The sequence below is a fragment of the Rasamsonia byssochlamydoides genome, assembly GCF_041956645.1.
Source record: "Rasamsonia byssochlamydoides strain NRRL 3658 unplaced genomic scaffold VTN77scaffold_17, whole genome shotgun sequence".
In the NCBI taxonomy this organism is placed as follows: Eukaryota; Fungi; Ascomycota; class Eurotiomycetes; order Eurotiales; family Trichocomaceae; genus Rasamsonia; species Rasamsonia byssochlamydoides.
Window position 1 is genome coordinate 178,381 of NW_027192400.1, and position 23,088 is coordinate 201,468.

General features: G+C 48.6%; 7 protein-coding genes across 7 annotated transcripts; 3 read left to right on the forward strand and 4 right to left on the reverse strand.

The window, feature by feature from the left end:
* Positions 1-1,938: 1,938 nt before the first annotated feature.
* VTN77DRAFT_2208 (uncharacterized protein) lies at positions 1,939-3,158 on the forward strand (the record flags this gene model as incomplete). The annotated part of the gene is made up of 3 exons (XM_069418023.1): positions 1,939-2,112; positions 2,167-2,660; positions 2,726-3,158. 3 exons carry the CDS (start codon positions 1,939-1,941, stop codon positions 3,156-3,158), a joined length of 1,101 nt encoding a protein of 366 aa, XP_069279393.1.
* A 760-nt stretch (positions 3,159-3,918) lies between these two features.
* On the reverse strand, positions 3,919-4,666 carry VTN77DRAFT_2209 (uncharacterized protein; the record flags this gene model as incomplete). The annotated part of the gene is made up of 3 exons (XM_069418024.1): positions 3,919-4,139; positions 4,201-4,358; positions 4,431-4,666. 3 exons carry the CDS (start codon positions 4,664-4,666, stop codon positions 3,919-3,921), a joined length of 615 nt encoding a protein of 204 aa, XP_069279394.1.
* A 4,776-nt stretch (positions 4,667-9,442) lies between these two features.
* On the forward strand, positions 9,443-10,441 carry VTN77DRAFT_2210 (uncharacterized protein; the record flags this gene model as incomplete). Its single annotated transcript, XM_069418026.1, has 1 exon — positions 9,443-10,441. The coding sequence occupies one exon, from the start codon at positions 9,443-9,445 to the stop codon at positions 10,439-10,441; it is 999 nt and encodes a 332-aa protein (XP_069279395.1).
* A 1,673-nt stretch (positions 10,442-12,114) lies between these two features.
* Positions 12,115-14,520, reverse strand: VTN77DRAFT_2211 (uncharacterized protein; the record flags this gene model as incomplete). Its single annotated transcript, XM_069418027.1, has 1 exon — positions 12,115-14,520. One exon carries the CDS (start codon positions 14,518-14,520, stop codon positions 12,115-12,117), a length of 2,406 nt encoding a protein of 801 aa, XP_069279396.1.
* A 1,152-nt stretch (positions 14,521-15,672) lies between these two features.
* On the forward strand, positions 15,673-17,301 carry VTN77DRAFT_2212 (uncharacterized protein; the record flags this gene model as incomplete). Its single annotated transcript, XM_069418028.1, has 1 exon — positions 15,673-17,301. The coding sequence occupies one exon, from the start codon at positions 15,673-15,675 to the stop codon at positions 17,299-17,301; it is 1,629 nt and encodes a 542-aa protein (XP_069279397.1).
* A 382-nt stretch (positions 17,302-17,683) lies between these two features.
* VTN77DRAFT_2213 (uncharacterized protein) lies at positions 17,684-19,207 on the reverse strand (the record flags this gene model as incomplete). The annotated part of the gene is made up of 1 exon (XM_069418029.1): positions 17,684-19,207. One exon carries the CDS (start codon positions 19,205-19,207, stop codon positions 17,684-17,686), a length of 1,524 nt encoding a protein of 507 aa, XP_069279398.1.
* Positions 19,208-20,246: 1,039 nt separating this feature from the next.
* On the reverse strand, positions 20,247-21,998 carry VTN77DRAFT_2214 (uncharacterized protein; the record flags this gene model as incomplete). The annotated part of the gene is made up of 3 exons (XM_069418030.1): positions 20,247-20,281; positions 20,338-21,614; positions 21,664-21,998. The coding sequence occupies 3 exons, from the start codon at positions 21,996-21,998 to the stop codon at positions 20,247-20,249; spliced, it is 1,647 nt and encodes a 548-aa protein (XP_069279399.1).
* Between the last annotated feature and the right edge of the window lie 1,090 nt (positions 21,999-23,088).

The window sequence follows — 23,088 nt, forward strand, 5'->3', positions numbered from 1 at the left end:
AGTACTTCTTATTCGGGAATACCTTCACGGTCCCGAGGTCCCGACTAAAATAGACGTCTGTCTTCTACATAGGAGGTTCTTCAGGGGAAGAAGTTCTCAGGACCGGGCCAGATGCGAATTACATACGCCCATAGCTCTCATCCGATCTGATGTCATTTCTTCTATTGGATTGGCGGGAACAAAGAAGGCTAACCTCCTACATACAGAGGGTTATTACTACGTAAGTACCTACCTAGTGTCGTGTCGAGCTCTTCTATCCTGTCCTGTCTATCTGATTCTGGTCGAGACCAGACCAGCCGGTGGCGCATTTCATTTCAGTCAATTTCATCTCGGAGGGCTATGGCTTGCTCGCTCGCTTCAATTCTTGCCTTTCTTTCTTTCTTTCAACTCCGTCGATAATGCGGTTGAAGCGTACATACAGTGGTACAGTGGCACAGCGCAGTACAGTACAGTATAGTACAGCGTCGTATTACTGGGCTGAGACGATGTAGTGGCTCCGATAGTGTCAACCCAAAAAGATCGATCCAACAGCTACAAGGTAGTCGTCATGGCATCTCTTTTTTTGGCTGAATGGAAGATTTCTTATTTGTTCGTCCAGTCGAGTCGAGTCGAGTCGAGATGGCATTCGTCCGATGGAAATCTGCAGGAGGCCTCGAATTAACCAATTAATTAACTAAACCCATCGATGAAGTTAATCACCTCGGGTAAATGAAGGTACCGTTCCTGCCAGCCCAGCTCGCTGGTCAAGGATTATAAATAGGGCTAGGCACTGTACCTAACTACCTTGGACGGCTTTATTCCCCGACCCCGGGCAGTTTTGAGTTTAAGTTGAGGGGTTTTTTTTTTTTTTGCTGTGACGGGGGAATAGAGGGATATGTGCATGAATGAAGAGTGAAGGAGGCTGGGAAGGAATTCAATTCAGTTCGATTTGAAAGTGTATGTATGTATGTACCCCGCTTTACTTATACTAGGAGACATGACGTACTGCGTTTCGAGATGCTGTGCACATACCTCCAGAACAGAGGATGGCCTGCATGTTGTTATTCTGTCTGTAGCATCGATTTCTCACCGAGTCCTGCGATATTAACGTATTGTTGTCGGGCTACACTTAGTTCAGATTCAGCCAAGAAGTGGGCGTCATGACGCCTCTCTCTTCGGCCGAATTTGCAAGACATATTAATGTCTACAAAATGATAGCGATAATGTGGCTTTTGCTCTCGTTTGCGTAACTGCGAGGTATTATTCAATATTGGTGACCGACTGAATTCTCTCCACATAATGCTCATTAGTATTAATATTGTTATCGTTAGGGAGACTGACCCTGGATATCTGTCACTTAGGGTTGTGCTAATACCCCTGTAAATATCATACTCTGTACGTACCCTGCTCAGTCCAGCAAGGATTATTATGTACTGTACATCACATGTACCTTGGACCTTGGAACAGCTTGTCTTGGCTTGTCTTTGTTCCCGATGCTCCTGCACAGTTGTGAGTTTTGGGGCTTTTTTTCCTTGTTGAATCTGAACCAGACACATGCATGTGAATGAACGTAGGCTGGGAAATAATAGTTCATTTTGCAAGTTTCGCTGGCTGGAGTTGTGGTCACTGTGACAGAATCATAACTACCAGCCAAGGATAAGTGTTCAATAACGTTGGACATTATTACATAGTCTTTTTTCGGTGGAAAAAAGTTCAACGGCCTTTTTTCAAATTCATACTGGATACTACTCTGTCAGCAGATACTGTATAGATGTACATACATACATACATGCTCTGTTCCCGCATACAGGATGCTGTGATGTCGGCAGAGTCCCTCGTCTCTCTCTTTTTTCTGGTTTTCTTTCCTAATTCTTTTTCCTTTGATCGACTTTCTATTAATGCAATCAGTTCTCAATGTGATCGTTTCCACATCAACAGTAGTACTTATCTCATCTCAACATGTCTACAGAGACCGCTCCATCGGATAGCAATGTTAATCGGGCCCCCGAGCTCTTGGTTGCGCTGTGGTTGACCACCGCCATTGCCATCATCATCTTTGCAGCTCGCCTCTACGTGCGAATCCGAATCATCAAGTACCACGGGTTGGATGACTACTGGATTGTCGCGTCGATGGTCAGTCCGCTGACTCTTTCTTTCACAACATCGTCAATTGACTGACTCTTTCAGATTCTGGCAACAGTAGGCATCTCACTAGAAACAGTATCCGTTAAGTACGGCTTCGGCCGCCACGAATCCTCCCTCTCAACCGAGCAAATCGTCGAAGCGACCAAATTCAACATGGTCGCCATCCCGCCCAACCTGCTGAGCAGCGCCACGGCCAAGATCTCCGTCTGTTTCTTCCTGCTGCATGTGAACCAGGACAAGCGGACGGGCTATTTTCTCTACGGGATGGCCAGTCTGTTATTCCTCTTCTCCATCGCCAGCTCAATCGTGCTCCTGACGCAGTGCCAGCCTGTGGCCGCGCTGTGGAATCCCGCCTTGCGAATGACGGGACACTGTCTGGACCCGAGCGTCAATACCGATGTTGCCCTCGCTCAGTCGGTCTTCTTCTGCCTGGCTGATGTCGTGTTTGCCATCTTCCCGCTCAGTTTCCTCTGGAATCTGAAGATGAATCGCCGGACCAAGTCTGCTCTGGGCTTCGTCCTTAGTCTGGGGTTGATGTATGTCTGTCTTCTTTCTACTATCTACATATATATGTAGAGATTCTCGTCTAACAGCTATCTAGTGCCGCCGCCTTCGGCATCGTCCGCTGCGTCGTCCTGCAAGAACTCTCCAGCCGAGCAGACATCCTCTTCTCAACCGTCGACCTAGCCATTTGGTCCTTCCTCGAGCAGAACGTGACCATCATCGCCGCGTGCATCCCAGTGCTGTACACCGTCTTCCGGGCCCTACTCGGCAATGCTAGCACCAAAGCCTCCACCGGCCGGGCGACGACGTCGTATGCGCCGAGACGCGCATATGACTCGTACGGAACCGGCTCGCGGGTCGACAGAAGTAACTATCGCGAAATTGACTACGAGATGCACCGTCCGGAGTGGAGGACGACTGTCACTGGTGGACGAATCGAGACGGGCTCTGACGACGCCTCCAGCGAGGAGAGAATCCTTCCGAAGGCGACTGCTGGCATCGTTCGGACGACGGAGATTGGTGTCGACTGATCTCAATCCTGATCATGATTCTAGGAGGGCGAGCACTTGAGTGGATGGACTATATAAGGACACCGTTTTTTCTTTCTCTCTCTCTCTCTGTCTTTTTTTTTCTCGTATCAATATGTATATATAGTACAGTATAATTCGCCCTCTACAAAAAGATGAGAAGCGTAGAAAATATTCTTACCGGCATCTGCAACAACTCGCGTCTACCTACCTAGTGATCCCCATCTCAATCGATAGTTTTACATCCATCTATAGAACTTTTGCTCGACGTAACCACATACATAACTCCCCTGAGACAGCAACTCTAATTAAATTAAATAAATCCATCATTTAATTATTCCTGCTTTCTTTTTAAGAAATCTTATTCAGATCTACATGTTTCTGTCCTTGTCCATGAATGAATGACCCTCTGGTGCAGTAGTGAATGATTTAGCTGAACATTTGCTATTTAGTAGAGTAGATATAAGAACTAAAATCTTGGTACTAAACCCTTAATTTATACACTGCAAAATATTTCATATATGTAGTTGGTCAGATCTAGAAGGCTAGCCTCTAGACACACTGCTCGCTAGAGTTAGAGAGAATGAGACGCTACCCTCTAAGATATCAAACTCAATCTGCAATATTTATCCCTCTTATCGTCCCCTTCTCCGCTTATTTCTGGTAATATTAGTTCATGAAAAAATAGTTCCATTTGATTAAACTTTGAGGAACTTGCTGATTATAACCGGTCAAAGCTACTAAACTAACGTCTTGCTACCTTCTACTCCGCAATCATGCCATATATCAGCAATCCCTCTCCACCCTCTTGGAACTCTCCTCGCGCATTAGCCTTGCTCACTGCTATCCGGACCTGGGCCACTTCACGGAATCCTAGATGCTTGTAGACCTGTCTACTATGCTCCGTCACGGCCTCCAACCACACCGGAAGGCCCTGTGCGCGAGCACGCTGAAGGTACGGATCAATCAGGGCCCGTACGGCGCCTGTGGTCGTCAGTCAGTAGTCAGAAGTCACTCAGTTATTAGTCATCTGTGCTGAACGCACCCGGTTCGCGCCGCTCGGGATGTCTCCCAATGACATTCAGATACCAGTACGGTCGATCCTCGAGATGCTCCTTCTTCACGCGAGCAAAGGTCTCACGGAATTCGAGGATCCTCGGGTCTGCATCGGGGCCTTCTGCTGGCGCAGTGCCGGGGGGAAACCTGCCATGCTTGTCAGATATCTGCATACATCTGATAATGTATATACCCCAGTCATAATGTTAATTTTCTCACCAGATGGCGACAGCAGCCCAATCCCCCGCCTCGACCACCTCCGCGCCCCATGCCAGTTTCTTTGCCGTGCTCTCGCGGAAATGCGGTCGTAGCACGTCGACCGGGATATTATCGGCCGACCAGGTCGAATCACTCCGGCGCACCATATACCCGTTCAGCGGGCAGCTACGGAACGCCGCGGCCAGCACGTCGGCGACTTTGTCGACGTCCTCGGGGCGTACTACCCTGGTGGCCATGTTGCAGGTATATCTAGCAAGAGAATGTAATATATTAACTATGATATTGCGGGGAGTTCTGGACTGAAGTTCTCCGCGGGGAACTGTGGTGCAATGTCTTGGCAGCTTCTTCTGGATGACTCATTAGAAGCTGTTTGAATTAGTTACAATTACGCCAATTAGCATCAATTCGGTTAATTCTTTTGGAGTCAAATCACCTTGAATACTTCCCGTCTTGGTTCTACACAGTCTTCGCTGTTTGTTCCTTGTTGTCATGCCAATGGAACATTTGACAAGATAAACAAATCTGGGACGTATCTATAAATAAACATCTTGTCACCTATGCCCTTCTCCTTTTCTTTTTCGATACTCCTGGACTTGTTTTTGTAACTCAGGGGAATTTCACCTTAATGCAAAACTTATCATCAGTATACATCGATAATAATGCTCATGACTGCTACCTAGGATTTGTACAATGTACTTATACCGAGCACACTAGTACAGGTTACGCCATATCCATGTCCACGTCCATGGCCAGGCTAGCTAAGGTAAGGGTGAAGCTGAGTCGGAAAATTGCTGGGTGATCTGCCTTAATATGTAGCTTAGGTAGGTATTAGCTGATTTAATTAATTACGGCGTAACTAGACCATACCCTGTCCTTCCAATAACAATCATCGACTTGTTACTTGTTGTTTGTTGGTCCCTGTAGAGAGCGAGACTGGAGAGCAAGTAGGGGAAGAAAGACAAACACTTTTTTCTTTCTCGAGAAAGGAGGCTTGTTGGTTCTGCCAATTTCTCTTGTAACTGTAACAAACTGTAGCCAAACGCTAATTAAACCACAAGCCTAAACGACCTTTTTTTTAACCGTGTTACAGGAGTAGCGGTCAAGATTCATGGCACAATGGCTCATTAGTAAAAACAAAACCCTTTGATGAATTCACGCCATGGAAATAGATTATGTAGCTAATAGATAATACACGATCATCACGGACGCAGCACGAACTGGTAGATCAGAATCAGATCCAAGATGAATGAAGAGTCCACTCTGGGGTCCACCCTTTTAGTTCAGACTTCTTTTTTTTTTACTTACATCAATCGAAGATCAATCGGCATGTTCCGAGGAGGATTGATTGTCTTGTCTTGCCTGATCAGTACGGAGTACTCCGTATATAGCGGACTCTGGGAATCTCGGAGTCTCGGTATTAACTAATTAATTAATTAATTATGCACATAACCAAAATAGTCTAAACTGAACCTTCAAATCGCGAAGATTGGATATATTTACATGCATTACGAATCCAACCTCACGGAATGTCGGCTTCGTCCTGGATTAAGTCGATTGATCTTGCTCGTCTGATTATTTAGGCGACAGAGGCTTCTTCTCCTTCTGATTCACTGATAGAGGAGAGTGAATACAGTACATACAGTGCAGTAAATCCCTGCTTTCGCTTAAGAGGCATTGTTCTAAGTTCCAACCACTAGTATCTTTTTTTTTAAAAAAAAAATATTGCTACGATTAGCTTGTGTCAAGTGCTTGGACAGCGATTCCAACCCTGTGCAGCAAGTCCTCCGCATATAGTAGTATTATTAATCGATAATTATTTCCCTATATACCTAGGTTATCTATCTGCAGCCCACATTCCACAAGCACACATATCGCGTGTTGTGTCATGTTGTGTTGCGTTCCTGAAACTAAATCTGAAACGTTGCGACCGATGAGGCAGTAACAACATGATCCGATACAACCGTGGTACTTAGTAGTTGGACCAGGGACATGTACCCCCGATTATTATCATCATTGTTATTTGTATTTAGGTATTATTAACTATTTAGCCTATGGCGTAAACTTCAAAATTAAGATGTTGAAACTTTAAAACAAGGATAAATTCTATAGAGTGTCTTGTCTTGTCTCGCTTTTTTTTTCTTTTCTGGTTGGACAGAGGATGGAGAAATTACTAGATTCAATTAAATTAAATTACCCGTAGGTAATTTCATTTTTAAGGGAAAAAGGTTTTTTTTATAGTTTTTGCAATATTGATTCTTACATTATGGGTCACTTCATCCATGGATGGATATATAGTAATGATGATAGAATGGCTCTGTATACTTGCTTTGCAATTCGGGCTATTTCTTTTAATTATTAGTACAGTTAATCTTTTTTTTAAAGAAAGAAAGAAAAGTAATAGAATGCAATGTCCGAACAGATTGAGAACTAATCTATCTATAGAGTAGAACCCATTTAGTTCATTATAAATTGACATCCTTCTGCTCAGAATGAATCTTTAGACATAACTTACTTACACCTAGATAAGTGATTTGTAGCTGGTCGATCAGAAGTGCTCTGCAGAATATCATGTTGTACGATACTGAATTGAATGGATCTGCAGTCTTCGGGTACACACGACTCGATATCCAGATATCCCCATAACCATGTATTCTTTGCCTCGCCTATTGTGATCCTCAAACAACAAAATGGTCATGCAATAAGAGGTATGGACCTTAAAGCTGCAGGAACTTGTTAGATGCGTTTATTTGTCCTAGCCTTTTATCGTATGTAAGATCTAGCTGGATAGGTAGTGATATTGTCAACATCTGATGTACTGATGTGTATTCTGGCGAGGGAGATCATGCTTGTGTGTAAAATCAAGCTGGACAGGATGGAGTATTGTTGCAACTTAAAATTCAATTAATCAATGGACTGACTTCGCTATTTTAATTTTGATTTCTAGGTAGGTGGCACCATCTATCGTGTAAAGTAGTAGCTAGTAGGCATTTATATAATTAATCCTTGCTACTCTGATACGTGCGTACTGTACATATCTTATGTACTTCTTATGCTTGCCTCTTTCTTTGTTAATAAGTTTGAACCACGGCAGACTTTGATTTGATTTGATTAGCAACCCTTTTTCTTTTCATTCTCTCTCTCTTTTTCTTTCTTTAATTTTTATTTTTATTTTTTTTTCTCTATTGGGGAGGAAATCATCAATGTCTAAGAACAAAGCAATCTCATCTCATCTCACCCGTGAAGGTGAAGCAGATGACTACGGTACTTGAGACTTGGAACGAATGGGATGGATGGAGTCATATCACATTTACCCTGTCTGGATCTGGGCTTATAAATTGAATCAGCTTAGATGGATTCAATGATTCTAATCATCTAAATCATCGTCTTGATCTTGAGTTAGTTCTGTCATGATAGGAGTTCTAGTTCTAGGTAAGTCAAAATAGGTTGATCGTCTGTCGATAGAAATTTTCTCATCCAGAGACACTCATCTCGTTATTTTCTGTTGTTTGACTCTTTCCGGCAGATACCCATACTCGAACATTGTCTTGAATTAACGATAAGGGAATTTCCCGGCAGAAGCAATCTAGGAATATAACCATAGCCTTGCTTGTCAATTCTTCTAAATGGGGGTCTTATATAATTATCTTGTCTTACTTTTGCTACGAGAAATATGGTGAGTGATTTATGGAGAGCGGTATGCTGATTCTATAGTGAGGAAAAGCCCAGGGGATTTTGGGATAGAATAGAATAACAGCTTCGAGAGTCGATCAGCCGGGAGATATATATGTATAAGTCGGACCAAAAGCAGGTGGATTATTAACATTTATTGGTATATGATCACGATGATATCTAAAGTACAACAGGCCCAGACGCTATTCCTCTGGAATATAACTTTGAATTAGCACTCATTCAGGCATTGACTCTTATAGAGTTAAATATGAAGTAGAGATGCTTCAATGATGAGGCTTGTTTACTAAACTCCCGTAGGTCAGAGAATTATCTTGCTGGCCTACCTCCTTTATTTTATCAGAATCGTCCCCCAATGTGGTATTTGATTTTCCATGTTGGGTAGAGTCTTTTAGAATGTAGAGTACATATCGACAAAGCGAACGACCATATCTGTGCCGAACCTGCGGTTGATATACCTTTGAAAGATAGGCCTTTTCTGTTAAAGTAATCGCTGGTCAGTCTTGATGTCTTTGAAAGGAATAGTGCTAAATGCTATCTATAGACCTTAGGCCACCAAAACAAATAAGGTATTGGCAGGAACGTTTAACAATGGATATATTGTACTGTTTCCATTTCATGGTGAGCATAGGACAAAAAAGAATGCCAAAGAGCAACCATAGAGCTGACTCCTTGGGAGCAAATGTATAAGATGTATGGGAAAGCTTCTCTAGATGAAATAACCCCTATTGGCAACGTTCTACTTTAATTGCGTGTATATATATCTATATTTTTAAAAAAGGAAGGAGGAGTGGGGAAAATTATGTTGGCTTCTCTATATGAAATTGAAGCCCAGCTTGTTGACGGTGAAACTTCAATGCGTCATCTGTACCAACGCCTTGCTAGTTGACCCACACTTACAAATAGTACTCACTATGATAGCTTAGGCAGTCTCGTCTTTCCTCTGTTTCCCAATGTATATCATATCAGAGTGCGTGGATGGATATCACGACGAACTTGAAGCCCGCAAGAGTGATGTTCAAGTAGCTTAGTCCCTTCAATTCCACTTCTACCTGATGGTATATATTGCTGAATAAGCAAGCCTTGTCTGAAATATGCATTTTTGGCTTTGTTTCAGAAATAATCCTGAAGAGTTTTGGAGTAGATGTCCTTCCTGTTAGGGTTTTGCCATTTCCGGCATGGTCGGGGTCGTACCCCTCATCTCACATGATGCTTCTCCGCATCTTCCGCAGGAGATACTCTTCTTAAACACGAAATCAAATTGTCTAGATTAATTACTACAATTATTGGAATATAGATAATATAATATAAACGGATTTCTACTGATGCCGCCAATCGTCTGCAACTTTGCGTCCGCCCTCTATGACCGGATGGTCCCCCTCGCCGCCGGAGAGGTGCGGCCCTCCGGACTGAATGTCAACTTCATCGAGGTCCAGCATCCCCGCGACATCTTCGACCGGATGATCGCCAACCGCGAGTTTGACGCCTCCGAGCTGTCAGCCTCGGAGTATATCACCCGCCACGTCTCCGGCGACCGGTCCTTTGTTGCCATCCCGGTCTTCCCGTCCAGGGCCTTCCGGCATGGCTTCATCTGCATCAACACCAACAAGGTAAAGGAGCCCAAGGATCTGAACGGGAAACGAGTCGGCGTGCAGCTGTATACCATGACCGCCGCCGTCTGGATCCGCGGCGTGCTGCAGCACGAGTACGGCGTCGATCTCTCGACGATCGAATGGGTGGAAGGCAAGATGGAAGGGCCCGGGTCGCATGGCAAGCCGTCTGCGTTGCCCCCGCTTGCCCCGGTCAAAATCACTCGCAACACCGACCCGACAAAGTCGCTGTCTGATCTGCTGGAAGCAGGCGAAATCGACGCAACCATTGGCGCGGACGTGCCGGCATGCCTGGGCCGTGCACCGCATATCCGGCGCCTCTTCCCGGATTTCAAGCACGTCGAGATGGACTACTACAAGCGGACGGGGATCTTCCCGATCATGCACCTCGTCGCGCTGCGGCGGGAGTACTACGAGGCGAACCGCTTTGTGGCCTCGGCGCTGTTCAACGCGCTGGACGAGAGCAAGGAGCTCGCGCGGAAGCGGATGGAGTCGCTGGGCGCGTTGCGGTATATGCTGCCCTGGCTGGCGCAGGATCTGGATGAGATCAGGGATGTCTTTGGTGAGGATTGCTGGCCGTATGGATTGGAGGAAAACCGGAAGACGCTGGAGGCGTTGGTGCGGTTCTTGTACGAGCAGAGCATGATTGACAGGATCGTTCCAATTGAAGAGCTCTTTGCGCCGGTGCGGAAGGTCAATTTTAAAATTGGATGATCTTGCATCTACATATTCTGACAGCAGATCTTTGATCTTCCGTCTCTCTCTTGGAGTTGGTTTATGTACGACCTGTGTCCCGATCTATGAGTCCTTTATTTTCAAAGAGGATATTCTTTTTTTTTTCGTCTTAGCTACTGTACATAGCTCGAAAGGTTTGCCGGTTTCTAGCGAACTCCTTTGAATGTGCTTTCTGGTTACAATGATCTACTACTGCTGCTGCTGCTGATCTGAAGATTTGATTGACAGTCGTCACGAAATACCTAAACATAAGCTTACTGTACTTCTTGATTCCATCTGAATTGCAGATAATTTCCACTCAATCTATGTACACACTTCTTGGTACCGAACTCTGCGGGTGACCTTGTTGTTTGTCGAGTGAAAAGCGTCAGTCGGTGAGTAGATCGATAGGGTATGTAGTTTATTACAAACAAACGACAAGGACATGGCAGATCAATCTCTTTTAGATAGATATATAGACCGATGGATAGATAGATGGATAGATAGATATAGATTTACTCAACAATAGTAATCAATACCCTGCTATTACTCAGTCGCGTTTTCTTTTTTTTTAAAAAAAAAAAGTGCAGAATAAATGGATATTTGACACTATCCTGGCCCTGACTGACCTTTGGCTTTGATGGACGTACGAAGAAAAAAAAAGGAGAAAAGAGAAAAAAAGTTAATTAAATGCTCTCAGCCATATATCTTCTCACACTCAACTCAGACTCAAACTTAGACTCAGACTCAAGGTGATAGTCTAGTATAGTACCGGATAGTATAGCAGACGTACCTAGCTACGGTACATACTCAGGTACATACACACATACCTACCTAGCCACCTAAGCACCTAGGAGTCAGTCCTAGGTAGTGAAACAAGCAAGTAATTACCCCAGAAACAAAGGAAGAAGGAGATAGGAAACTGAAACTGATCGACCTTGTAATGTCTTTTGGGGTTAAAACGAACCTTTCTTTCTTTTTTTTTTCTCGTTTTCTTCATCCTTTTTCTAATCATCATCACTGCTTTTCTCATGTTATAATTTCTAGGACTTTCACAGTTTTAGTCAAAATTTTACTTATTTCTGGTCGTTTCTGTCGAATACATTTACCTAACCTACCTAGCAAGAAAGAGTCATGTTTGTACAGTATATACGTGAACATTAATTAATTAATTAATTAATAATTATTAGTTAATAATTATTAGTTAATAATTAATTATATGCCCCTAGAAACATAAGTGGGTACCTGATTGATATTGATATTGAGAGTATTTCGGCAGCAGGTAAGCAAGGAGCAAGCAAGCAAATAAGCAAGTGTTGGCGCAGCCGATACCTGGTTCAGATTCACCACGAAGTTGGTGCCTTGGTGCCTCTTTTTGGCCGCGTCTGCAACAGCACGTAAACAAGCAAATGAATAAACAGTTTTCTATCTATTGAATGGGAAATTACTTGAAAATGTCTATGTATTGATCCATATATGTGTCTGTCTGATATATATCTTCAGTATAAACAGAGACAGTGAGACAGTCAGTCAGTCCAGTGAAAGAGAACAAAAAAAAAAGAATGTTATTTCTCATCCATCCATCCATTCATCTATCAACTAATCTATCCACAAATAAGACATGACCAGACCAGACCAGACAAGACCACAAGACAAGACACGAATACGAACGATCAAACCACTCGCAACAACCCATCCAGCTGAACAACCCCCTTCGCCGGCAGGGATACCCTCCGACTATGTTCCCCATAGTATACGCTCACTCCAAGACTACGGCCAGAATAACTCGTCAATCTTGCCTTGGTCAGTTTCCCCCCTTCCCACTGGATATCGACTTCGATGTTTCCGCGTGCGCGGAGACCGTGGATACGACCCGCTGGCCAGGCGGAGGAGGGTAGGGCGGGGAGGAGGTCGATTTCAATCTGAAACCCTTCTCCCCCACTGTTCTTACTATCGTTGTTGCTGCTGACGGCACTCCGCAACAGCATCTCAGCCAGCACCGCCGTTCCGCCGTAGTTGCCGTCCGCAATGAAAATGTTTGTTTCTGCCCCTGCAATGCCTGGCTTGGAGTATGTCAGCAGGTTGTCGAACGCCAGCTCGCCGATCAGATGCCCCAGCTGGCGGAAGGACTGCTCCGGCTCGTTCAGCCGCGCGTAGTTCAGCCCCAGCAGTGCCGCTGTGAATTCGATGTCCTCTAGGTCGGCGCGTGCCTGGCGCTGGTCCAGCGTTGCGCGGGTTGCCTGTGCTAGTTCTGGCGTGTGGCGAAGCGAGATCTGGTCGCTTCGGCAGAGCGCCATCGTGTGCGAGAGGTGTCGGTGGTCGGGCTGTGCTTCGTCGTAGTCTTCTAGCCATTCCTGTAGCTGGCCGCGTTGGCCGATTTTGAATGGTGGTAGCTTTGGAAGTGCGTCTTCCAGACTGTGGATCAGCTTGTCGTCGATGTCGAGTTCACGCGCTGCATAGATGCAGAACCGAAACAGGTCCCGCACGAGGATGATGTCTACCGTCGGGGCGAGCGAGAGATGCTGCTCTGTACGCTCACCCCCAGAAGCGCTGCCAGGACTGCTAGGGAAGAAGCTGTTCTCTGGAGACACCGACGGCCCTGTCACCAGATAGCCCGTTCTGCTGTCGACGGTCATATACGCGAGAAAGAACTCCGCCGCGGCCCGCAGTACAGGATAAGCCTCCTGCGCGAGAAACGTCCTGTCCAGCGTGTACTCGTAATGCTCGATCATGTGCGTCGCCATCCACAGCCCGCCCGTCACGTTGAGCCCCCACGAGGTCTCCCATCCAGGGTCTGTGAAGCCCCAGACGTTCGAAAACACGTGGGCCACCCAGCCGGGGCAGCCGTAGGACTGGTTGGCAGTCGTTCTGCCCGCCTCAGCCAGGTACTCGATGTACTTCATCAGCGGCGCCTGCAGGTCGCTCAGGTTGGCCGTCTCCGTGGGAAAGTAGTTCATCTGGATGTTGATGTCGAGGTGATAGTCGCAGCTCCAGTTCATGCGGTTGGCCTCGCCGTCATTCCACAGCCCTTGCAAGTGCAGAGGCAGCGGGGAGTCTGCCCGCGTGCCGGTGATGGTGAGGTAGCGGCCGTACTGGAAGAAGAGGGCGAAGAGTCCGGGGTCATCGTACCCAGAGGCCTTGAACTGCGCTCGCCGTTTGTCGACCGGCCATTTCGACCGTTCAGTATTCTGGCCGAGGTCGATGGTGACGCGACGGTACAGGCTCTGGTGGTCTCGAAGGTGCTCGTCCCTGAGCTGCTCATACGGCTTCTTCTCCGTTTCCTTCAGCTGTTCCCAGGCCAGCACTTTCCACTTATCGTCTTTCTGTCGGAAGTCAGTGTTGAATGCCACTTTGATAGTAACGACGGATGCGTTCTTTATCGTGATCCTCCCATCGGCGCTTCGGACTGAGCCTCCAGATGTTGTGACTTGTATCACGCCTCGTCCGCTGACGCCGCATTTTCCGTTGCTGTGCACGCTCTCGACTGCACGGGTGTCGAAGACTAGGTGATCATCCCCGCTGGAGACGGTGAACTCGGCGGTCTCGCCCTCAATGGAGATTTCCACGGATATTCCCTCCGGCGCGTCCGTGCGGAGTTGCGATACCAGGACCTGCTGCGGATGAGAGACCCAGGACTCCCTGTGGTAGGAGTGGCCATTGACCTGGTACGAAGCACAAGCTATCGCCTCGTCTAGATTCAGAGACCGCGTGAAGTCCGACGATGAAGATGAAGAAGAAAAGTCTCGACGTTGATGTTCAAAATCAAGCCGCACCCTCGCCACGATAAGATTCGTCCCATAGTTCCCCTTCGCCGGCTGCAGATACTGCTCCGCCAGACGCTTGCCTCCGACATAGTCGTTCTCGAAATACCTGCTGCGGACCTTGTCGAGCGCTTCGCGGCCGCCGTACGACCCTGGCGGGGATGATTCGGCCTGCCCGGACCAGAAGGTGATGTCCGTGAAGGACCATGTCTCCTGGTCGATGGCAGAGAGCACCACGGCGCCGATGCGGCCGTTACCGATGGGGAGGCCTTCCTGCCATTTTGTGGCGGGACTGTCGTACCAGAGCGTGTCTGTCATGGCTGTTTCTATGCCGTCTGTATCAATCGGAAAGGGTGTAGTCAAAGAAACTGATGCACTCTATAAAGCGTTTGGAAGCTGATAGTGCTCGCTCTCCAGCTGAAGTAGCTATTGACAAGGCTCGGCTTGTCAAGGCGTACTTATGTTTCGATCTCTCCTTTCTCGTTAATTCCAGTCTCATGCTATGTACGTACCAGACGAACGGAAAAGGCAGCCTTTCGTCATAACATGCGGACGTGGATAGCAATGGTTTCAAACCATATCATCTTATCTCCACTTCGGTCACATTATCGGATAAACTGTTGCTGCCTTTCTGAAGATAACCCAGTAAGCAGATAGATATTGTCCCGAAATAAATAGACTTTGGAATTCGGCCGTGGAAATGCCTTCTTGTCAAACAGATCTGGGTGAATCCATCAGTCATTAATATTCTTCCGTGCACCAATCGATACCAAACCGAACCACATGGGGTTTTTTGCTTCCACTTTCCCCTCATAGTTCACCGCGCAGACGACGTCGCCAGCGCGGCGGGGAGGAACTAGGCTCGGGGAGATTCTCGGTCGGCTTTGCGGGGTTCGGATACTCCAAGTACTCCGTACCGTCGAAATTGGCAAATGCTGACAGGTGGAGATGTGGTTTTACTTCGCAGACGGCTTGCTCGTGATTGGCGTGCAGTACGTGCTGTGATTTCGTCAAGGGAAATCTTAATATTATTGTCATGCTGATTCGGTAGCCTTGCAGCGGGGCGTTATCGTACCTGGTTTTGCAAGTTAACTGGAACTGCCGTGCGGAAGAGCCCCGAAAGCTGAGAGAGGGCCAATTCTCGGGAGTCAGCAATGGCCGAGTGTCCTCAGCTCTCCACTCTGACTAGACATTGGTAGAACGGTGGTTGAATGCATTGTTCGGCACCGAAAGTGACCGGCGTGGCTGGATATTGTCCCGCAAATTTCCCCGGATTTTTCTTTCTGGGGAAGACGGACGACCCCGGCCGGGGTATTGCCCCATACATGCGGGATGCATCCTAGTAACGGCCATCTAACTAGGCGATCTGCTGGAGCAAACTGATAAATTCATCTGGAATCCCCATGGATTCTTCGCACGAGATTTTTCTACCGTGTACTGTCTATGTAGCCAACCACACTTCACAGCAACATGGAGAAAGGAGATACGGAATTTGTCGAAGATGCCGCCGGGCAACAGCCTCAGACGACAGGCAACACGACCAAGCTCGACTCGCTGAGCAGCGACCTGGCAAACAGAGGCACCGCCGTCGAGCACGAGCTCGGCTACTGGGAAGCCTTCAAGATCTACAAGAAGGGCGCCTTCTGGTCCATGTTCATCTCGCTGTCCATCATCATGCGCGCGTACGACATCGAGATCTCGGGAAATTTCTATGCCCTCCCAGCCTTTCAGAAACACTTCGGCGTCTACTACCCCGGCCATGGTTGGCAGGTGCCCGCCTCCTGGCAGGTCGCCATGTCCATGGGCTCCCTGGTCGGCCAGATCATCGGCGCGTATCTCGTTACCTTTCCGATGGAGGGGTTTGGGCGCAAGAAGACCTTTGCTGTCTGCCTGGTGCTCACTGCCATCTTGACGTGCATGCAATTCTTTGCCTCCAGCATCGGCGTCCTCACGGCCTCCCAGTACCTCTCCGGCATCGTCTGGGGCAGCTACTGCGTCATCGCCACCACCTACGCGTCGGAGGTCCTGCCGCTGCGTCTGCGCGGCTTCCTCACCGGCTACATCAACCTGTGCTATGTCATGGGCCAGTTCATCCAGACCGGCGTCACGCGCGGCTTCATCAACCGCACCGACCAGTGGGCGTACCGCATCCCCTTCGCCATCCAATGGGTCTGGCCCGTCATCCTCCTCGCCGGCCTGCCGTTCGCCCCGGAGTCCCCCTGGTGGCTCATCCGGCAGAATCGGATGGAGGACGCGGAGGATTCGCTGCGCCGGCTTTCGCAGCGTCACGAAAAGGTCGACACGAAGGAGACGCTTGCCATGATGGTCAAGACGGACCAGCTGGAGCGCGAGATCGAAGTCGGCACCACCTACGCCGACTGCTGGAAGGGGACCAACCGGCGGCGCATGGAGATCTGTATGTTCCTCTTCGTCATCCAGAACTTCTCCGGCAATCCTGTCGGCTTCGCGACGTATTTCTTCGAGCAGGTCGGTCTGACCAGTGAGCAGTCCTTTGACATGGGCGTGGGGCTGAATGGTATGGGGTTCGTGGGCACCTTGTGTTCGGCCATCCCGCTGATCTACTTTGGCCGCCGGTCGGTATACATCTTCGGCCTGGCATTCATGGTGGCCACCCTGTTCACCGTGGCCCTGCTGTCCTTTGCGCACGACTACAGCACCAACGATGTCTACCGCTGGGTGCAAGCGACGCTGCTCATCGTCCTGCAGTTCATCTGGCAGATGACCCTGGGGCCGCTGACATATGTCGTCGTCTGTGAGACGCCATCGACCAAGCTACGGTCCAAGACCATTGCCCTCGCGACGGCGATTGATGCGCTGACGGGACTTGTTACCACCGTCATCGGTCCGTACTTGCTCAACCCCGGCGCCGCCAACGCCGGAGCAAAGATCGAGTTCCTCTATGGCGGCATCTCGGTTTTCTCGCTGACATGGTGTATCTTCCGTCTGCCTGAGACCAAGGGCCGCACGTATGAGGAGCTCGATGTGATGTTTGAGCGCAAAGTTCCTGCGCGGCAGTTCAAGACGTACGTGATTGAGAATCTGGACGACGAGGAGGCTCGATTGGAGCAGAGAAGTTGATTAGCGTAAGTGGATGGTAGCAAATTATCTGGAAGGGATCCAGCTTAATATATGTATATAATGCTATGATGACGCTCGTATAACTATTTATCGTAAGTATAGTCGTTATCCTAGCATTCAGATCGGTAGCTGTGGATCGTCTGTAGAATAAGAGTTATATGTGCATTAGAAACCATAACAACAGCTAATTCAGTGATCCCCAGCCCATATCAAACTCCATACCCAAAAAAGCCCAATGAGATTGCTTTTTCTTATCGAAAAAAAAAAAAGGAAAGAAAAGAAAAAAGATAAAAGGCGGAAAAAAAGAATAAGAAAAAGAAAAGAGAGAGAGAGAGGAGAGAGAAAGGATAAAAGGTAAAAAAAGGCTCTTCATGAAGCCATCTCATCCATCCATGACCAGCGGCGGCAGTTCCGCGTAAGGTATCGTGGGAAACATCGACTGGTTCGCATCGTTGTCATCCTCCTGAATCGCCGGATCGACCTCGACCATCTCGTCCGTGACATCAATGGCCGGCGGCAGCGTCGAACAGCCCAGGATGACCTCCAACTTCCGGGACAGTGACTCGCGCAGTTCGGGATTGATGACCTCGATCGCGAAGATCAGGTCGCAGAGGCTTTTCAGCGTATCGCGCGGCCGCATGATGAAGGAAGACGACGAGGCCAGATCGTCTTGGGGCTGACACAGGATCGAGTCTGCCAGCGCACTGGCGACTTCGTGCATTTTCACTTCCATGCCGGGACCGTGCACTTCGAATGCTTTGGGAGGAATATGTGACACATCGCACAGCGCGTCCTGGGCGATCTTATGCGGGTAGGTCACGTCCATCTCCTGCCGGCCGCCCGGCACGACATAGCCGAGCTGAATAGACAGCTTCCAGGCCAGAGACCGGATCCAGTGCTGCGTCGCGAGGATGTCGACCTTTTGGATGTCGTTGGCACCGCTGGGAATCTCGGAGGGCAGTTGCAGCTCCCGCTGGATGAGAAGCAGCTGCTTGCTGCTGACGGACACGTTGGGGCTCTGTGCGGTCCACTTGCTGAAGAACTCGCTCCCGGGAGTGCTGAACAGGGTGACCAGATTCAAAAACCCGGAGACCACATCGGGCAGGTCTTCGTGGTCCATTGTCGGCAGGCTGATGGGTTCGAGGACGGTGGGCAGCCCGTACTGGATGCACAGGTAGCGCTCCGTCATGAAGAGCAAGAAATACAGCTTGCGCATGATCTTCTGCTCCTTGATCGGGTACTGGAAGTAGGAGTCTTCCGTGTGCATGCCCAGCAGCTGGGCAAAGGAGATGGCCTCGCGGATGTAGAAGGCGGCCGTCTGGACGCGCGACGGCTGGCGGCCATAGTAGATATGCAGGAAGTAGGAGGTGAGCACGGTGTTGAGGGTGACGGGCTCCATGTAATCGAAGGTCGCCCGGACGCGTCGTGCCTCCTGAGCGAACGAGTGAGAGGTCAGTGGCTCAGACAAGGATTCATGGGTGACGGTCTGGTTGAGATGGGAGAGAGTGGCACCGCACAGCGCGGTGGCCAGCGTATAGGTCTCGACATCGTTGGGGTCGTTCTGCAGCTGCAGGACCAGCTCGTCGGCGCTCAACATCGGCCATATCCCGTACAGCTTTTCCTGGTAGAGATTGAGGACGATGCGGATGAGGGTCAGGGAGATGCGTCGGGTGGGTGTGGTCGGCGGGGGGGATTCTGGCCAGGCAATCGGACTCTGGAGCTGCATCTGTTCCTTCCAGATCTTCTGGATGGATGACTGGCGCAGGCTGCGAGGGCCGCTCTTGCGGCGCTGTCGTAGATACGTGCAGGTGAGGCCATTGGCAAGGCAGCGGTGGCAGGGCTGCACGCCGTTGCAGCGGACTTTGCGGATGTTGCAGCAGTCGCAGGCGCGTTTCGGAGTCATCATAGAAGCTTTTTTCCTATATCTGACTCGCTCGAAAGGAACTGGTTAATAAATACATCAACTCAATAAAGCCATCTTATCCCGTACAGACTGGGTGAGGAGGCATTGAGCGATGATCAGTGCTTTCATCATTTTCCGGGGGAGGAGGTCCCAGGCTACTCCGCATTTTCCTAACCCATTTCTCGCTAGTCGAAGCACTAGGGGATTTAGTTGAACTTGGAAATTAACAATTACCCCGTCCAGTATAAGCAGAATAAGCTTATTGAGGAGATGCCGAAATTATGGATGCCCCAAGTGGTAGGAATGCCCCCCTCACGAGAACCTTAATACGAGCTATGAAGGAACCTAACCAGTCTATCTCCAGTTTTCGAACGCTGCGGTGAAACTTGAGATACTTTGGAATTGTTCTATTAATCTCTATCCAACCTATTCATAATAAAAAATAAATAGAATTCTTGCAGAGTAGTAAAGTACCTTACTATAGCAGTATATCATTATTAGTAGGGTTATACCTATATAAGAGGAAAAGAAAAAAAAAAAGCTAAATTAGTTTATTATAATAACAACAGTTCCTTAGCTATTAGCTGTTTATATAATTTCAATAGGAATATTATAGTTACATTATCGTCTAGCTTATATGATCTATACTTATATTAGCGGCTAGGGGTTCTAAGTGTAGTGATCTTACCTATAAATAAAAACCAAGCAAATACCCCAGACAAAGGAAGGAGATGGAAGCTATCAGTCACATCGATTCTTGGGCTTAAAGTCAGCCTGTTTTTTCTCATCTTCTTGATCTTTCCTAATCATAGTCGTTTCTTCATGTCATACTATGAGTTCTAGTCTAGTCGAATTCAATCATCTGACCGTCTTCGTTGACAAGTATTTTAATGGCTTATTTCCTGTTTATATACTGACATGCATATATACTGCCCATTGTCTAGAGAACTGAAACTCTAAGCCAAAACTGTCGTCCTGGTCATCTTGTCTCGTCACTCTATGCAAATCACATAATATTCGTCGAAATGTACTGCCTTTGCGATTATGACTCCCACTTGTCGAACGAACGGATCAGATCTGAGATAGTCAGTACATCAAAATCCATAAAATAGCACAGTGTAAGGATCACCCACCATAGTACAGTGCCAACCCCTCCAGGTGAACGGCAATGTCGAGCCTCTCGTCCACCGTGTGGATATTCGCCGAACCCCCAGCACGCGTCGGACTCCATCGGTAGATATTCCTCGTCAGATTCCAGTAAAACCGCGTGTCGGTGTTGCCCGTCATCACGTCGCCACTGACGACCACCTTCTTCCCAGCCAGACTCGGCACACTCTCAAACACCGACCGGGCCACGCCCGAGAATCGAGCCCACACAGCGTCCTTGCGCACGTCAGTCGGGCTGATCGGCGCTGGCACCAGAGGGATGCCCGGCGTCGTCAGAGAGAGGTGATTGCTGCTGCTGTCATCGCCCGATCCAAACGCGCTGAAGCTGAGGTTGTACTTCTCCACGATCGGCTTGATGATCTTCACCGCACGCGCCTTGACGAAGTCTGGGCTCTCGTGCAGCGCCACCCGGTAGTTGACCGTCGCGTTGACCTTCTCCGGCAGGGCGTTGATCTTGACGCCCCCCTTGATCAGATCCACAGCCTGCGAGGTCTGGTACGTGAAGCGGATCACATCACCCCGTGAAGCTGCAACAGCTTCCGCCAGACCGACGTAGTCGTCCGACTCCAAGGCTGACGCCAGCCAGGGCTCGACATGCTCCGGTGAGTGGCGAGCTTGGCATTCCAGAGTCTTTCTCGAGGGATGCTTCTCGTCCAGCCGCGGCACGAACAGGTCGTCCCGTTCGAGATGGTAAATGATCTCAGCGATGATGCCAATGCCCGTGTGCGGCGGGGGCACCGACGAGTGGCCTCCGTCAATGCTCAGCGCGAGGTGCAGGTCGATGCTCCCCTTCTCGCCCACTCCAGGCAGCGCGTAGACCACGTCTCCCAGCGTCCGCAGACCCATGCCGCCTTCGTCCAGCACGAGCTCGAAGCTGTCACGGCCGTAGCGCTTCTCAAGCACCTTGGCGATTTCACCAGCGCCGCCCCAGCCGTGGGACTCCTCGTCGAAGCCAAACGCGAGCACGACCGTCCGGGTGGGCTCCCAGCCTTGCTGCAGAAGATCCTCCACAGCGGACAGCAGCCCGATCAGCACGTTCTTGCAGTCGCTGGCGCCTCGTCCCCACAGCCACTGGCCGTCGAAATGGCCCGAGAAGGGCGGATACGTCCAGTCAGACGCGTCGTCAATGGGGACGACATCCTGGTGCGCCGTGAGCAGCAGCGGCTTGACGGCGTCGTTGGTTCCGTTGAGAGTGAAGATCAGGCCCAGTCGATTCACCTTTTCGACGCGGGCATACGCGTGTCTGTAGTCAGTGAGCAGGAAGAAATCCAGAGGATCCAGGCACGACATACGTCAACGGGAACAATTCCCCCAAAACCCGGTGCAGGTCAAGAAACGGGGCAAAATAATCATCATAAGGATCCGTGACGGCTTCGGTCGAGGTGGAGGGAATCTGCACCGCTTTGGAGAGGCGTTCGGCCTGTTTCAACTTGATGGCATCGTCCTCGACGAACTTGGAGGACGGGTGCAGCCCGTCAGCGGGAGGAGAGACCTTGGGCGCTAACGGACAGACATCTTTGAAGTCGAAGCTGTCCGCCTCAAGAGGGACTTGTCCTGATGGGAGATGGATCGAGAGAGCGGTTGCGCTGGTGGACAGCAGGCCCAACAGCGCGGCGAGGACGCGCATGTTTGGAGTCAATTGAATTCAGCCCGATTCTATGGGATTGAATACATTGACAGAGGAAAGAGAGAAGTAAGAAGAAAAAGACGTGGCCGGAGATTTCGCCGGTAACCCCGCAAGACGGCATTTGGAGAAACAATTGTTATTATCTTATCGTGACTTATCTCGAGCCGCCATGCCCGAAGAAGCAGGTGCTCACGACTGGCTAACCTCGTCTGGTTCAAGATAAGCACGCAATTCCACTCCATTTTCGACACTCACCGGGACTAACTAGGTAGTACGGAGTATTGGTGGAATCAATTGAGCAGGTCCTGAATTGAGCAGCGTACATTGATGGACATCGTTCTCCTGGAGTTATCAGAAAGTAAGGCGCTTAGTAGATCATTGCATTCCAATATTTGGGTGGAGTGCCCTGTACGGAGAAGAGAGATTGCCGATGGACAAATTAAACCAGAATAATAAAGAGCCGCGAAGCACGTGAGTTGCGCTTTTGTTTACTACGGACAAACACGAAGACGAAGAGAATCTTGCTCCAACATCATGGTCATTGCAATCCGCTTGTTTCCGATCTTCTTCGAAAATTCAAGAATCGAGGATCTCTAGCATGATGTCTGCTGGATGGTAGTAAAGGTTAGCCGTCTTTTTTTGGTATTTATTTATTAACATCAGTGTTCATTCTAGAGATTATAGGTTTGGAATAAAATGATAGGATATAATTCTGCTATATAATATATAATAATATTGGTATTAAGAAAATATTGATCAAATCTATGGTTCAATTGTAGCTTTGATACTGTTACCAAGTGAAGGGACTTGAAGCAAGGAGTGACTCCAATAGTTATGTACATTTATTCGAAAGAACGACATTATGGCTAAACAATTGTCCCAGGTAGTTAGCGAATGGATAGAAATGAAACATGGACAAGGCAAATAAACCAGAAAATCCACCCCCTTCTTCTACTTGCTGCAGCCAGCAACCTTCGTAAGTATTGCCATGCTCAGTCATCACACCGTTCAATGCACTCTGTTGTGCTCTTGGTCTTGGTCCTCATCCTCCAGATTCACCGAGAAGAAATGAAGTTTTGGGCCGTCTTGG